This window comes from Corvus kubaryi, unplaced genomic scaffold, assembly GCF_017639235.1.
Source record: "Corvus kubaryi isolate FWS band 111438036 unplaced genomic scaffold, C.kubaryi_AGA036_p1.0 37308, whole genome shotgun sequence".
NCBI lineage: Eukaryota > Metazoa > Chordata > Aves > Passeriformes > Corvidae > Corvus > Corvus kubaryi.
In genome coordinates, this window is record NW_024581096.1 from 23476800 (window position 1) to 23492858 (window position 16059).

The following is a 16059-nucleotide window of genomic DNA, read 5'->3' on the forward strand; positions in this document are numbered from 1 at the left end:
GATGGTGTTCTGCACTGCTACACTGTTACACATTACTTCCTCCCAGCAGCTGAGAGCTGGTAAGTGCTATAAACTGGGGGAGGGAGGGAAAAGGGTATTATCAATAAACAGTACTTCAGTCTCAAACATACTGAACTCTCAGTTCCCAGCAGTTTGCTTCCTGAAGGTGAAGCACAAAGCTGGAGTGCAGTTGCTGAATGAAATGTAGGTGATAACTGCAATGGAGATATCCACTCATGCCACTCATGCTTGTTCTCAGATAGAGCACTTGCCACTTGATGCATGCTTGGCAATTAAAATCACGCCAGCCTTAAGAATTACTATACATTGACTTTTAGAACTGCCATAAAATACAGACATCCTTCCTGCCCATTTTTTCCACAGAGCTCTCTGCACTAACTGTCAAGTCATGGGAGCTGTAATACCTGGAGGTGACCTACTGATAGAGCTGAGAGTTGTTACCAGGGCATTTCTCTCAAGTTCCATATGTAGACTGGTCAAATTTAGGCTTTTCTTCTCCTCCCACATTTCGTTGCCTTGCTTCATTATACAAGTGCTCATTAATGCTTTTTACTGCACATTATTAACATTTTTGAAACAAAGGATTGAGGCTTATTCCATGTGTGCTAACTGCAGACCATGTTGTTGACAAGCAGACCTCCAAATGCAGACCTAATCTTAGCAGCAGGACTCTGCTTTACAACACGCATAATAATCCCATGGACACCATGTGTAGCAAGTACTACAAGCAAAGGTGCAGTCTCAGGTTACAGTTACATTAGGGCTCTAGTGATCAGAGATTGCACTGGTTCTCTCCTGTGGACACTCTTAAGCTCTGGTTTTAGCATTACGTGAGTACTACATAGTAGGTGAGCACCACACTGACACAAGTTGCATGTAGCATTCAACAGCTATATGACAGGAAAGCAGGGTACCCAGAGAGATGGGAGTGGACACACAAGCTATCTCTTCATTTGGAATGCTGCATCTATATTGAGGCATAAACACTGGAGCTTGGCTCTGACAGTATTTAGTCACAGATAACACCAGGTAGACCTTGGTACCACTGCGCTGACTAACTCTGTCAGTCCCAGGTAGTTTATAAACTCCAGTGCAGCTATGAACCTACCTATCTCCATGTTCATGCAAATAGGCATTTCTCTCTTTTCCTGGCCTCCAAAGAGCTGGCCAGACCACCTGGGAGCTGGTTGCGGACACCCTTCAATGACTGAAAAGTCTAAGTCACAAAAGCTAGCACTGGATTGGTGAGTCTTTATGGATTCATGGGAGTTGTCACATCTGTGCAGTATCTCTGCACAGCATTCCATGCATCCCTTACAATCACTAGTCTTTTTTCATTATCTGAAGCATCTCCACCTCCTTTGTCCTGGATGACAGAGAGCTGACTATGTAGTCAGCCTGTTGTACTGGTCCTGCTAGCAAACAGTGCCTGGAGAATGTTTACCTGCAAACCTAAAGAAGGTTATCACTCCTGAGACAAAACATGCAGGTAATACATACTCTCCTGGCTGTTGTTGAATCAAAATGACTATGACTACTGTGTTTATGCTGTATTTAAGAGTGATGCTATTTATTAACCCTGTTCCAAGAGCCTATGTCAGATCAAATGCATCTGTAACAAAACTTGGGTCCCAAATGGCAGTTATTGTAGGTAGGCATTATGATGCTTCATTCCCAGGGCAGCTACACATCAACAAAATGTGCCAAATATCTTCAGTCATCATACCACAGTCAGATAAAATGTTAAACTTGATGGGCCCATGCGGGGGCTCTGGGGTTCAGTCTGGACCGGGCGTAGACGAGAGATCTCTGAAGTCAGATCTTGGAACATGCGGTTTATTGCAAAGGGCGTGGGTACAGGGGCACTGCTTAGAGCTGCCAGACTCAGCTCGAAGCAGGCCCAGGAGAGCAAGAGAGTAAGTGGGTAAGTAGAGAGAGAGAGAGAACGAGAGAGGAATGAGAATGAAGAAGTAGTAGTGAGAGAGAGTGTAGTAAGAGTGTCTGAAGTCCTGGTTACAATACAATAAATCATCTTCTGTACTGAATATTCTAATTGTCGCTAACCAATCTAATACAAGATACAAATCCTATAGCATTTACATACAGCCTATAAGAGTTCTTATATTACCATAGCGTGTTACATCTTAACTTCTAAAAACTACTCTTTGGACCCCTTCTGCTGATCTAGTAGGGTCTGCTCTGACCCTTGGACCTGCCTGCAAGCAGAGGGTATTGTTCAATCAAGAGGGGATTACCTTCAGTCGGCCATACCATTGTTTTCCAGTTGTTCAGTAACTAAGACTTGGTAATTCAAAGGTGGCTTTCATTTCGATGTCGCTTATAGTTTTCATATTCCCAAAATCTTTTGTCAGGCAATCATATTTATAAGGCTTTCCTGTTTCATCTTCCCCAACAGGCCCCGTTCTGATGAACAACTAAGATATTAGACACAGTCCCACTCGTTATTTTTTGCACACACTGAAGTATACAAGGTACTGCTACTAAAACTATAATTATTACTACTAGAATAATCAAGCCTATTTTACAGAGTTCCCTTAGCCAAGGTGCAAAGCTCCAACCATCAAACTGTCTAGCCAAGACGGGTCATCTGTTGTAATTTGGTTAGCTAGGTCCCTTAGGTTTTGTAACTGTTTGTGAATAGAAACAGAATGATCGGATAAGTTCATACAGCATAATCCTTCAAAATCTTCACAGCCATGCCCATGTGCTAATAAAAGATAATCAATGTAAGTTTGGTGTCTATGGCTGGGAGTTGGAGAAATGTGATGATTATCATATGGCCAATATTTATTAAAAGTAACATTACCAAAACCTTCTGGGAAAGGCACTCAATAAGTTGAGAAAGGTTTGTCAGGGCTTTTGTTGGATAAACAGATGGTGTCGGAGCCTGCGGACTTGGCTAAAAGCAACTCAGACATTTGTCTTTGGTTGATTTACAGGTAAAGCTTCACTACAAAAACTAAAACACAAGAATAAAAGCAACATGCATCTACACAAATAATACTAAAACTCCATTCTTTTCTTGAGCTGTTTCTGGCAGACAATCTTCTCTCAGTGGTTCTGCCTAGTTCACGTTTGGGTGACGGCTTCTCAGCTTCCACTCGCGGGGTCACTGGCTGGAGTGGAACCGACAGCGGGCTTTGATGTGTGGTACAGCTTCACGTTCTTTGCTGGAATCCACTTGGTTCCTTCACCTGTGGAGAGACATGCAAATCCCTTTCCCCACATTATAAGATCATATGGTCTTTCTATTTTTCCTGATTCTAGATTCTTAATTAAAACTGGGGGGTGCTCTTTCAGTTTTGCTTTTTTGTTGTGTAAGAAATGTCTGAAAATGAGGGGATCAGGCTCTTCTGCAGAGCTGTTCAAGAAATTATAAACATACAAGGCTTTATTCAACCTTCTTTGAGGTGTAGCCTGGGCTTTTCCCCCTTTCTGTTGACTTAAAATGCGTTTTAAAGTTTGATGTGTTCCTTTTAGAGTACTTTTTAGCAGTTGTTTAAGATACGGTGAGCAAATGCCACTGTATCTTACAGCCCTTTTTAGTTCTTTAATTTCGAGAGTGGGGATGGGAGCCCACGTTTTAGGACTGTCAGGCTGTTGGCTAGCTATCACAGGCTTAGCTAATAGACTAAGACTTTCATCTTTATAGAGTTGGAGTCTTATTTCATGCCAATCTGTTAATTGAGAATAATCTGAGCACTTTGGAGGATTTTTTGATTCAGAAGGTAGCGCTGACAAACTCTTGGAACTCGTTTTCTCTTTCTGGGTTGCAAGATCCCCATCGCTCGCTGGCGGGACTCTGGGGTTCATTGCAAACAAATCTGGCTGCTTTTCAGGGTTTACTTGTGTTAGATTTAAAGCATCAGCTCCGGCAGAGGGGCTCTCCGTCTCCCCTGCCACTGGAGCTGCATCATTGCTCCCCGTTCCCTCCCTGCTCGTGGCTTGTGAGGCGAGGCTGCGCTGCGCGGAGGGATACGGCGGGGCAGCGGAGGGATACGGCTGCACGGTGTCGGGGGACCCCGGCGGGGGTGGCTGCGGCGCGGGGATGGGGCCCGACGGGGGCGGTGATGGCATGGCAGAGCTCGGGAGTGGCACGGCAAAGCTCGGGAGTGGCGCAGCCGATCTCGGTGGTAGCAGGCAAGGAGGCGGTGGGGCCGCGGGGGACTGGCTCCGTGACGCAGGCACAGCCGGTTGAGGCGGCGGTAGGCGAGGAGGCGGTGGGGCCGCGGGGGACCCGCTCCGTGACGCAGGCACGGCCGATTGAGGTGGCGGCGGGCGAGGGGGCGGGGCGGAGCTGCGCGGCGGTGGGGGGGGGGGGCGCGGTGAATAGTTCCATTAACACTGCACAAGCCGGGATGAGTTCTGCGGTACTCTTGTCCCAGCATGATATGGCATTAAATAATTTGATTCCCACTGAGTCCCAAAAGTCTCTGGTGTAGACTGCTGAACGGTCAGCATTTGGGAAATTAATCAGAGTCCATTCTAAGAGGTTTTTTAGCTCCTGTTTAGGTAATTGTCTTGAACCAGAGCTTAGTAAATGCTTAAGTTGCTTATAGAGATCTCTGTCATGGGCAGAGTGAGTTTGTCCCATTATTAGACCAGTATGATACTCACTTAGATGATGTCGCAGGAGCAGTGTCCTTAGTCAGAGGTCTGTCGTGGGGGGCTGGCCAGGCACTCCCCTTGGCACTCAGGACGCTGCTTTTGGGTCCTTTCTCAGAGCTCCGGTTTTAGGCGTCGCTTGGCAACGGCTTTCCGTGCTCAGGACCTCACGGGTGGGTCCACACTGAGCTCCAGTGCGGGCGGTGCTGAGCACTACTCACCTGTGCTCGGGGCGTGCGGCAGGGTCCCTCCTTAGAGCTCCAGTCGGCACTGCTTAGCAGCGTGTCCGTGCTCGAGGGGTGCCACGGCAAACTTCCTCAAAGAGCTCCAGGGAGCCGCTGTGCAGCAGTGGCTGCCTGTGCTCGAGGACTGCCAGGCAATTCCCTCCAAGAGCTCCAGGTAATCCCCGTGCTCGAGGGCTTCCTCGGCAGAATTATAGAGCTCCGGCTTTTACGATGCGCAGCAACGGTATGCCGTGCTCACGACACGTTCTAGGTGGCTATAACTGGTCTTTTAGTTACCGTCCATGGAGAAGTCTCCCACAGATGGAAAAAGCTGAACCGAGCCTTCAATCACGTTGGGCGCCAGACTGCAGGTGCTTTGGTGTGGTTCGGCAATCACGTTGGGTGCCAGACTGGTGGGAGCTTTGGGGTGGGTTGGACAGTCGGGACGGACGGAGACGAGAGATCTCTGAAGTCAGATCTTGGAACATGCGGTTTATTGCAAAGGGCGTGGGTACAGGGGCACTGCTTAGAGCTGCCAGACTCAGCTCGAAGCAGGCCCAGGAGAGCAAGAGAGTAAGCGGGTAAGTAGAGAGAGAACGAGAGAGGAATGAGAATGAAGAAGTAGTAGTGAGAGAGAGTGTAGTAAGAGTGTCTGAAGTCCTGGTTACAATACAATAAATCGTCTTCTGTACTGAATATTCTAATTGTCACTAACCAATCTAATACAAGATACAAATCCTATAGCATTTACATACAGCCTATAAGAGTTCTTATATTACCATAGAGTGTTACATCTTAACTTCTAAAAACTACTCTTTGGACCCCTTCTGCTGATCTAGTAGGGTCTGCTCTGACCCTTGGACCTGCCTGCAAGCAGAGGGTATTGTTCAATCAAGAGGGGATTACCTTCAGTCGGCCATACCATTGTTTTCCAGTTGTTCAGTAACTAAGACTTGGTAATTCAAAGGTGGCTTTCATTTTGATGTCGCTTATAGTTTTCATATTCCCAAAATCTTTTGTCAGGCAATCATATTTATAAGGCTTTCCTGTTTCATCTTCCCCAACAGGCCCAGCTGGTATTCACTGAGGAGTTATGAAAAAACTAAGACAAAATAGGTGAATTATTAACAGAAGTGTGTCATCTCTTGCCAAAATTATACCTGAATACTGGGAGCTAATGCTGTAATCAATAAAAGGTTCTGACATGTCGAGGGAAACATCGTTCCATAAGCTCAATATGTGTACTGAGCAGTTAGTGAAGAGTCTAAGAAGGGACACTGTGGAACTTCTTGACCTTTCTGATAAAAGTCACCAGTGTTTTTGTAATGAGAATTTTGGACTCAAAAACTTTGTGGAGTTCTTGGAAGAGGCCAAACACAAATGGAGATGAAGGTGATCCAGTCTACATGGATTTCCAAAAGCTTTTTGGCAAAATTTCTGATCAAAGACTTTCAAATAAACTAGGCAGCTGTGGAATAAGAGGGAGGGTTGTTTAAGAATAACTGATTACAAGGAAAGAAACACATGGTAGCAGAGTAACAGTCTGTCTTCACTAAGCCAGTAACTCACCAGTGTGGTGCCAGACCCTTACTGTTCTGCACATTTATAAATGGTCTGAAGAAGATAGAACACTGAGGAACAAAAGTTCGCTGGTAACATTCTAACTTGGCATACAGAACTATGGCTTGTAAAATGACTGTAACCAACCAGGAGAGAGCTGTAGTTACAGGCAGCTTGCACGAAAACATTGGCTCAGTGCTAAGGAGCAGGAGAAAAAAATAAAGCAAACACTGAATATTAGGGGCTATTGGGGAAGCAACACAGAGCAAAACAGAAGTCATCACTGTACCATCCACAGCTCCAATACTATGTATTGTTTGGAGACCGTGCATGGAAATGGGAAGGTCTCAGAGAAAGGAAACAAGCTATTGCTGAGAGTGGCTGACCTGGAAGGAATTGGCTACACCACCTCAATATGTAAAGTACCTAAAAGGGAATATGATACTGGCCTACAAAACTTCAAGTGGATGGACAAGACAGTTAGGGACTCATTCATATTTTCTTCTCCTTTAGGAATGAGGGGCCACCCAATGAAGACTGTGGGTCATGATTCAAGGTGAATAAAGTGAGGTTGACAACATGACACTCAAATTAGGCCAGCCAAATTAGACTTAAGGAAATTCTCATGCTGAAAGTAGCAGGATGTTGAGACAGTAAGATGGGGGATGTGATACTTGGCTGTGCTGGTTTTACTCCTACCTGGGTATCTGCCTCTAACTCCTTTCTGTTGCTGTTACACATGTTCTTAGTCACAGATAGTCCTTCTTGGCAGCAGCTTTCCTCACAGCTGGCAAGGAGCTTAGCTCCCCCAGCCTTTGTCTCTTTTGTTTTCTGAGCTTCAGAGCACGTTTCAACTATGCTCCATAGTGCAGCACTCAAGTGGTGCTGGCCACATCTTCAGTGCATCTGGTATGACAGCCAGGTGCCTTGTGCAGCAGTCCTGCTGTTTTCTTGACATGTCTCTTGAGGCCCTGCTGTCTTGTTGACCTCCAGAGGCACAGGTGAGATTACTCTGGCAGAGCTGGATCAACCCTGAGCCTGAGTGAGCAGAGCCATTCCTATGGTCATGGGTGGAGGCTTGCTCCCTGCTGCTTGGGAGGTTAGGCAGAAGCTTTGCAGCTACTGTGCTTCAACTTGCTTTGCAGTTGCACAGCAGATGCCTGTTGGTGGTGAGACAATCTGAGCCTCTCCCTTGTGCTGAACCAAGAGCTCATCCAGCAAAACAAGCAAATGCTGTTCCAAGTCAAAAGTAAACTTTCCCCCATCCTCCTGGTTTAACTTTAACCCAGAACTGATCCAATCCACCCCAAGGTCACACTTGCTTGTGACAGTATGAGGAAACAGCGTGATCACGCAACTGGGTTAGGGGAAAGACTAATCTACTTCTCAGCTGCAGCATAAGCTTGAGCTGCTTGTGAAAGCTTGACATCTTGCACATAAAATACACTGATTTTCAACTGCTCGATGCTTTCCTGAATGTTGCACTGATTATTTTTTTCACATCTAAACTTTTAATCAGCAATAGGTAGGGAGAGTTTTTTGTTTCCCTTAGTGCTTGAATTGCAGAGCTGGCACTGACCAGGAATATATTTATTATAAACTGAAGACAATCAGCTTTACACCAGCCGACCCAGCCCCCTCCTCTCCACCTCCCAAAAAAAGGGTTTAAGTAACCGGCTCCACACTACGAGGCTACATATTCTTACCCCATTACTACATGGCTGCACAGGCAAGCAATTGTCAGTTCAAGGAACTGATTCAAATTGACTGAACAACTAGCCTAGTCTGCCTGCTCTGTGAATTGGAGCAAACTAATTCATGCTAAATTCAGGATAAGGATTTGCAATGCAGCTTCACAGGCAGAAACCTTCATTTAAATGACTGTGGGCTCCTTGAATGTTATTCTCCAAAATCTGTCACACATCGTACAGCCTGATTTTAAAAGAAATCATTCTATTTATTAAAATTTCTTTCTCAAAAACCTTTCCACATACTGCGGTACCATCTAATTCTTACTCATGTCATTGGCAGACCTCCACTGTTGCTGCAGGTAAGAAAGATCCTTCACTGCAGCCTGCTTTGCCTGCAGATGAAAGCTAGAGGGGAGAAATGGTCAAGAGGATCAGCATTTTCCTTCACATGAGCTGCAACAGAGTTGTCTGATTGTTTGACAGGAATGACAGGAAAGAAACAACAAAGAGAGTATAGATATACAAACTGTGCTTGGTGCACTTCTTATTAAATAATGACCCCCAAAAGACCAGCTATATTAAGCATGTCATGTTTTAGACATTTAACAGTCATCTGTGAATCATGAGCAATATCTTTGTGGTATTATACAGACACATAGGCAATTTATCATCTTTACCACACACAACCTGTAACCCTTGGACTCCTGAAAGAGCCCAGGTAGGTCTGTAAGTACATGGACTGGATGCCCTCTCTTCATATTACTCACTACTGTGTATGGACCAAGAAGCATACTGGGCTGCTTAGCAAGATAAAGGACACACAAACTAAGGGAGGAGTTCAGCCAGCCTTTTGTGAAGATAGTGTAACTCTCCTCATCCCAAATAGTTCCAGTGAACCATGGCATCTTATGTACAGCTGTTTTCCAGTAAGGATGCTAACACCTTCAGTTCAGTAATAAATATGCAATTATTTCCCTGCATTTTTCAGGAAACAGGAAGAGAGAACTTTATGTCCAAGAAGCATTTGTATTCCATGCCATCTACAGCTGTAAACTCTGCTCCTTAGTGAGACATATGTTAATAAACATTGCTAATTTAGCTTGGTCCTCTGAAATACTATCACAAAACATCCTACTTTCATTGCTCTCTAAAGAAACATGTCATTAGGTAAATTTTACTTTATCCATTTAGACATTACAGCTACAGTTGTCACGCTTATAATTAACTGTTAGGAATAATATCTTTTGTACATGAAGCCAGGCAAGCTGAACTAGTCAAGTTGAATTACTTTTGAAGTGCATGTAAAAGAATAAAAGAAAGCACCCAACTCAAATGTGTTATTAAAAAAAAAAATCTTATTTAGATGTCTTAAAAAATACAAGGCATATTATATAAAATCAAATAGCTATCCATCGAAACTTTGTTGTATATCCCCATATAAGATCATGTACTGGCAAGTGTTAGGTAACAGTGGATAATCTCAACTAACATTTTATCCCAGTGCTAGCTGATACAAGATCAGCTTGTCAACTCAAATAGGATAACATTATATGCTTTTGTCATGTTAGTATTTACAGCACAGTAACTTGGAAAACAATACATAAGTCATACTATACCAAAGATAGTAAGCAGTCTAATCCAAGACGGTGAAATGGATTCTCTTCCTCTCTCTATAGCTTCAAATGATGTTCAGTGTAAGCAGGTACACAGAGCAAGGTCCTACACACAATCTGTTCAGATGCTTAATACATTACAGTTACAGTTAAATAGAACAGATTTATCTGTTAATTAAATATACTAACAACACCAGACAATATTCCAGAGACAATATTCCAGAGAGTTGCTTTTTAGCAACTTTTACATTCAACAAGAATGTCTTCAGCCACAACTCACTTTTAGGTCAGCAACATTTTTGCACAGCATCTGAAATGTCTTTATTTTCCCCCCAGTCTAGTAGGAATATTTATCTGCTTATGATTTCTACACAAAATAAGCAGCTGTCAGTTCCAAATTCAAGGCTTTAATGTAATTAAAATGCAGAGATGTTTCTTCAGACTCTCTTGTACAAAGTAAGTCTATTGTCACTCACATCCTTTCATCAATAATAAAAAAAATTCACTTTTCTCAGTAGGTTGATTTAGTGGTCCTACTTGAGTTTGAAGAATAAGAATTTGATTTCTTGGGGTATCTGCTTGATGAGAGAGACACTTGCATCCTCCGTGTAGTTCGCACACTTCGGCAAAGAAGAGCATATTTCAGGTTGTCTCTGAAGTCTTTTGAAATATAATAATAGATGAATGGATCAATACAACTATTCAAAGTGGAAAGACAGAGCGCTGTTATGTACCACACATACAGATGACTCTGGCTGTAGGCTTTGAGGAGCAAATAGTGCACAATAATCAGCACATTGCTAGGTGTAAAACAGATGAGATACATGGACAGGACAACAACAATGAGTTTGATTGCTCTTTTTCTTTTCTTCCCAGTGCTTACATCTACGATGGAAGCACTCAGGGTCTTAATCATTAGTATGTATGCGACAGCAGTGATGATAGCTGGGATTAAAAAGAGTCCAATTGCAAGTGAGAGGAAATAATTGAACATATCATGAGCCAAAACATTTTCAGGCAACACATCATGGCAGGTTGTGATGTTAAGATTTGAAATATATGTTGTCTGATTAACAAGATACAATGGAATGGTGCCCAACAAAATCAGTACCCAGACAGCAATGGAGATGCCCAAAGCAATTTCTGATTTCTTTTTGGAATGCACTATGGGGTTCACTACAACCCAATACCGTTGTACACTGAGACATGTCATAAAGAGGATGGAACAGTACATATTTCCATAGAAAAATCCAACAAGTACTTTGCAGAGACCTTCACCAAATAGCCAGTTATTACCATTTAGATGGTATGAAATCTTCAGTGGGAACCAGACAACAAAAAGAAGATCTGCCAATGCCAAGTTAACCATATAAATCACGGCTGGATGTTTCTTCTTTGTTCGGAAAAAAAAGACCCAGAGGGCCATGGCATTACTTGGCAAACCAATTATAAACACAAAGATATAAACAATGGGAAGGAAAACTGTAGTCAGCTTTCCTGTGAGGACTTCTGCTGCAAATTCATCCACCTTGTATAACTCTTCAGAATTATTTGTATTTGGAACTTTCTGGCCAATGAAACTTCTTCCTCCTTGTTTGCGGGATCTATTATTCTCTAAAATTAAAAAAAAAAAAAAACAAAAAAAAGTTGTTGTTGTTGAAGTACAGACTTTTTGCCCTTTTAAAAAATAAATTAGATACATCAATTTACTCTGAACATTTGCGAACAGCCTTATCGACAGAAAAATTAAGACTGATGTTCAAACACTTGACAATTTATCTTTTATTTGTTTTAAATCTATTATCCAAAAGACAATCTTTATCCCTATTCAAGGATTCTACCAGCAACCAAAACACTTTTCCATGTCATCAGTGATAATAAAAATGCCTTGTTAAAATGGGCTGACAGGCTCTCCTATCACCTGAACAGTTACAGTAGAAACTGCTTCAAGTACCCCAGGGCACCATTAGCTTTTCACACAGCAGTGCCAGATTACCTGAGTGCTGGGACTTACAGAACTTTACAGCAGGCTAATGTAACTGCAGTAGAAGCTTTGCCAGTTTAGATGGCTCAGAATCAGGTATGCAGTATAAAGAGCAGATATTACCTTCACACTAGCTAAAACTGAAAGTCAGAATGCCATGTCCAAGGCCATGCAGAAGTGATCCCTAGGGCATGACACATTACAGTGTATCTGAACAGAAACTTGAACATACTAGCTCTGTGCACAAAGATGCAATAGGGTCCATTGTCTGGAATCTCCTTCAGGAGAGACGCTCTCTGTGGTTTCTACGCAAAGTGTTGGTTGGTAGAGCTGACAGCTAAGGCTGCCTCATACACAATCAGCTGCCACAACAAGCTTTGCTTTGCCTCTTCAAATGCTATGGGAGCTTACAAACCAAATGGGAGAGCCAGGCACTCCTGACTGCTGAGTCCTGTAGGACAGACTTCAGCCCAGTTCGGAACCCCTGCATGCACAACACAGTCCTCCTCTGCTGACAGGCTAAACTGCACAGGCAGACAATGTCCTTGAATGTACACCATTCCAAAAAGTCAGTCACCTACAGACTTCCAAGTCCATACAGCTGAACTGTACGGACATGTAAGTTGACTGGTTTTGGGAGAATTATTTCTAAACTCAGTTTCTCTCAATATTTGTGGATTTGTTTAGCCACCCACCCCCCCCCCCCACCCAGCTGGAATATAAAAAAGAATCTTTTTGAGTACCTGAACAGTGAATAGCCATGAACAGTGTTGAAGCATGACCTGTTTGTTAATAAATAATTGATACAGTTCCAGAATGAAAAAATGCATACACCTTACATTTTAAAGAATTCTTACGCAAGAAATATGTAAATACACAAGTATGAGTGTTTTCCCAGTATAGATTCCCCAAAGTAGCCCACTTCAGATAGCTGTTCCTTTCAAATTATAACAGCAAAAGTCTGATGTACAACATTAGACTCCTGTCTAGACTCTGCAACCTTCTGAAGAGGTATACAGAAATACATATATATTAATGCTTTTTAGAGTTTTGAATTAAGTTATCCTAGATCCACTTCAGCACTTAAAAATCTCCAGGCCCAGGCCCCCTTCACTGGAAAACTGAGGTGTAAGAAAACTTTTTGCTGGTACAACAATATGGACAAATCTTTGGAGTAGACTGCAAACAGTAGACTGAAGACAGAAGCTTAAATTATCCTAACAAAACAACCATTCTAAAGAAAATTAATTCAAATGCCAAATAGTCATTTTGGTCTATATGTGGTGTAATTACAACAAGGCAGAATTATACAAATTCTCCTTTCAGATATTCAAGCCCCATGATTACATCAGCAATACTGTTAAGGACTGCAAAGTTTAATTATAATGCAGCAATCCTGGTTCCCTAACCTGAGCTGTGAATAGGAGAAGCCATAAAACCAGCCTGAAGGACATAGCTTATAGATACCAGATAATAAAGCGATAATTAGGTAAGCAATGCTGATTTTCTCAGGCTACAGCTTAGCTGAGAAAGTTTCTGGAGATGCTTGGAAGCAGACCCTATATTCTAAGTTGGTAGGAGTCCTAAGGATACAGTAACAAAATGCACCGTACAGTGCTATGTTAAGCACCTGTCCATCAGAAAGTAGTTGATATTATCAAATTGCAGTCATACTATTTTTATTCCATTCCAAAGACTTAAAATATACAGAACTAGAAGAGCAAATACTACCACTTTGTTCTTACTAATGTTTTGTGATCACATATAAAACAATGCTTTGTAATTGAAGTTCAGAGGGTAGGCAGAAAAAACAAAAACCTCACCAAAAAGTCCTAAACTGTTAGTGTGTGACATTACAGCAAGAGGTACACTAAAGTGAATGGACAGTACCTGAATCACAGACAAGACTTCGTATTGCAAGAGTGGCAGAACAGAGACAAAGGTTTGTTGTATTCTACTTTGTAACACACAGTGATTGCAGAGTCCAAGTCTTGTTTTTATGTAACTTTAATTCGAGCCTCAAAAGTTCTGACTACAGATACTGGGCAGCTTTTTTCAGTCCAACTAGCACCCTATAAATATAGGGAGACAGTGTCCTGTTTCCCTGCAGTTAACACTCCCTCACCGAGTAACCAATCCTTTGTTAGGTATGCGCATTTTCTACATCCTTTTCTTACTCTTCCACCACTTCCCGTTTTCCATAACAATCGAGGTCTTTTCCAAGACGAGTTTCACTCTGCTTGACTCACATACAGAGAATGCGGTTGACTTGCTAATCTGCCCACGGGAAAAGCGTATTCTCCGCCCACAAAGGACTGTTTCAATACCTTTGCCATTTGTCCAGAAGATATAACCCACTACATAACAAACACAGGATTATGCCTACCCTGCAGGCACAAAAGCGACAGCACCACGGAGTATCCAAAAATTAACTAGTTTACTCACGGTAGTAATACCCCCACAGGGCTAAATTTAAGATTATTCTGGTTTTTGGATCTGCAACCCAGATTCGACACAACGCCATAATGGCATCAGCCTGTCTGAAATCTGTCACAATAAACCTCTGGCTTAGTGAATCTCCTGTGGCAGGGATGGGATCACATTTTCAGCTCAGTTCAGCTCCCTACTCCAGGATATCAAGCACCCCGCTAAAACTTTTGTGCACGTTACTTTTCCCTCTCTCCCTCGTCCTCGAGAATTCCAAATTCCTCACTTCGTCCAGGTCAGACAGTTAGGCTATTAAGTGGCAGTATAATTTCAGGAACTCTGCTCTGAATAACACAATTTGCAGGTACCTATATCTATCCCTTGAGAAAATATGATGTATACTTGGCTTCAAAACGTATATCCTATGCTTGGCTTCAATATTTACACAATCTTTACGCATATGATTTTATTAGGTAAATAAGCCCAGGATAAAATATAGAAGGACACAGCGCAAAGGTACGCAGATATGGCAGTGGGGTTTATTATAAAATGCGGCCAAAAATTAACACCATGCAGTGAAATATTAATATGAATGACTGCTTAGATTCTTTTTCCTCAAACAGCACTTTAGTTCAACAAGCAATAATATAGAATAACAATTTTAAAAGAATCCTAGCTTTTTAGAGCACAGAAAAAAAAACCAAGAACATGGTCTTTAAAGTTTTTTCATGTTTGTCATAAGGGGGCGGGGAGGGGACTACAAGAAGGTTGGAGAAGGGCTTTTTACAAGGCCACTAAGTGACAGGACTAGAGAGAATGGTTTTGAATGAAAAGAGAGCAGATTTAGATTAGAGAGTAGGAAGAAACTCTTCATATGAGAGTGGTAAGGCACTGGAAAAGGTTGCCCAGAGAAGCTGTGGATGCCCCATCCCTGGCAGTGCTCAAGGCCAGGCTAGACGGGTCTCTGAGCAACCTGGTCTAGTGGAAGTTGTCCCTGCCCGTGGCAGAGGGTGTTGGAACTAGATGGGCTTCACGGTCCCTTCCAAGCCACACCATTCCACGGTCCTCTACAAGGCGGGTGAAGCCAAAAAGCCCCGCGCGCCTCACAAGCCCTGAGGGAGCTGCTCGCCCCGCCCGGCTGCTCGCCCGTGGAGCGCTTTCCCTCCCCGCCGGGGATCCCCGCCAGCGGATCCCGGCAGCCACTCTGCCACCCGCACGAGTTATCCGACCCGTTCGAATCCGCGGAACCCCGCCCCGTCCGCTCCGGGCTCCCCGCATCGCAGCCAGGCCAGACACCTGCCCCGCCGAGGGCCCCGTCGTGCCCCTGCCCGCGGCTGAGGAGCGGACGAGCCCGCCGGGGGTGCCGCGCTGGCCGCCCCGCTGACCCCAGCCGAGCTGCCCGCTCACGCCGCTCCGCTCACCTCCAGCGGCGGCAGCTCCCAGCAGCGCACAGAACAGCAGCAACAAGCACAACCCACGACGCACAGCCATCCTCTCACCGCGCTCCAGCCGCCACCACTCCGCCCGCACTCTCGACCAGTTTCACCTGATACCTGAGCGGGGCGGGGCGGAGGGCGCGGCCGGGCCCAGCACCAGCCCCGTGGCGGGCGGGCCCAGGCCGCGCCCCTCCCTCACGGAACAGGGCGGTGGCGGTGTCCCCGGAATGGCTGGGGTTGGGCGGCGTGGGGTCCGTTCTGCTCGGCGCAAAATGGCAGGTCCGCCGCAGACCCCGCGGGCTGCTGGCCGGCCTCAGGCCGCGCCTGGCGACCGCTCGGCCGGTGAGGGGCGGAGCGGCTCCCGGGGGTCCCGGCTCTTACCCCGCTCACGCTGCGCCCACGGCCGCCCGTCCCCGAGCCCTGCCCGCGGCTGCTGCGCTGTTAACGGCCCCTGGCTGCCCAGTACAGCCGAGCTGC

The 16059-nt window shown here is 44.4% G+C and overlaps 2 protein-coding genes across 2 annotated transcripts; both read right to left on the reverse strand.

Annotated features, from left to right (window-relative positions):
* Nucleotides 1–2418: 2418 nt before the first annotated feature.
* Nucleotides 2419–4224, reverse strand: TRNP1 (TMF1 regulated nuclear protein 1). The gene is made up of 2 exons (XM_042028895.1): nt 3889–4224; nt 2419–3258 (listed from the first exon to the last, which is right to left on the reverse strand). The coding sequence occupies exons 1-2, from the start codon at nt 4117–4119 to the stop codon at nt 3133–3135; spliced, it is 357 nt and encodes a 118-aa protein (XP_041884829.1). The 5' UTR covers nt 4120–4224; the 3' UTR covers nt 2419–3132.
* Nucleotides 4225–9457: 5233 nt separating this feature from the next.
* On the reverse strand, nt 9458–15733 carry F2RL1 (F2R like trypsin receptor 1). Its single transcript, XM_042028896.1, has 2 exons — nt 15568–15733; nt 9458–11349 (listed from the first exon to the last, which is right to left on the reverse strand). The coding sequence occupies exons 1-2, from the start codon at nt 15635–15637 to the stop codon at nt 10247–10249; spliced, it is 1173 nt and encodes a 390-aa protein (XP_041884830.1). The 5' UTR covers nt 15638–15733; the 3' UTR covers nt 9458–10246.
* Between the last annotated feature and the right edge of the window lie 326 nt (nt 15734–16059).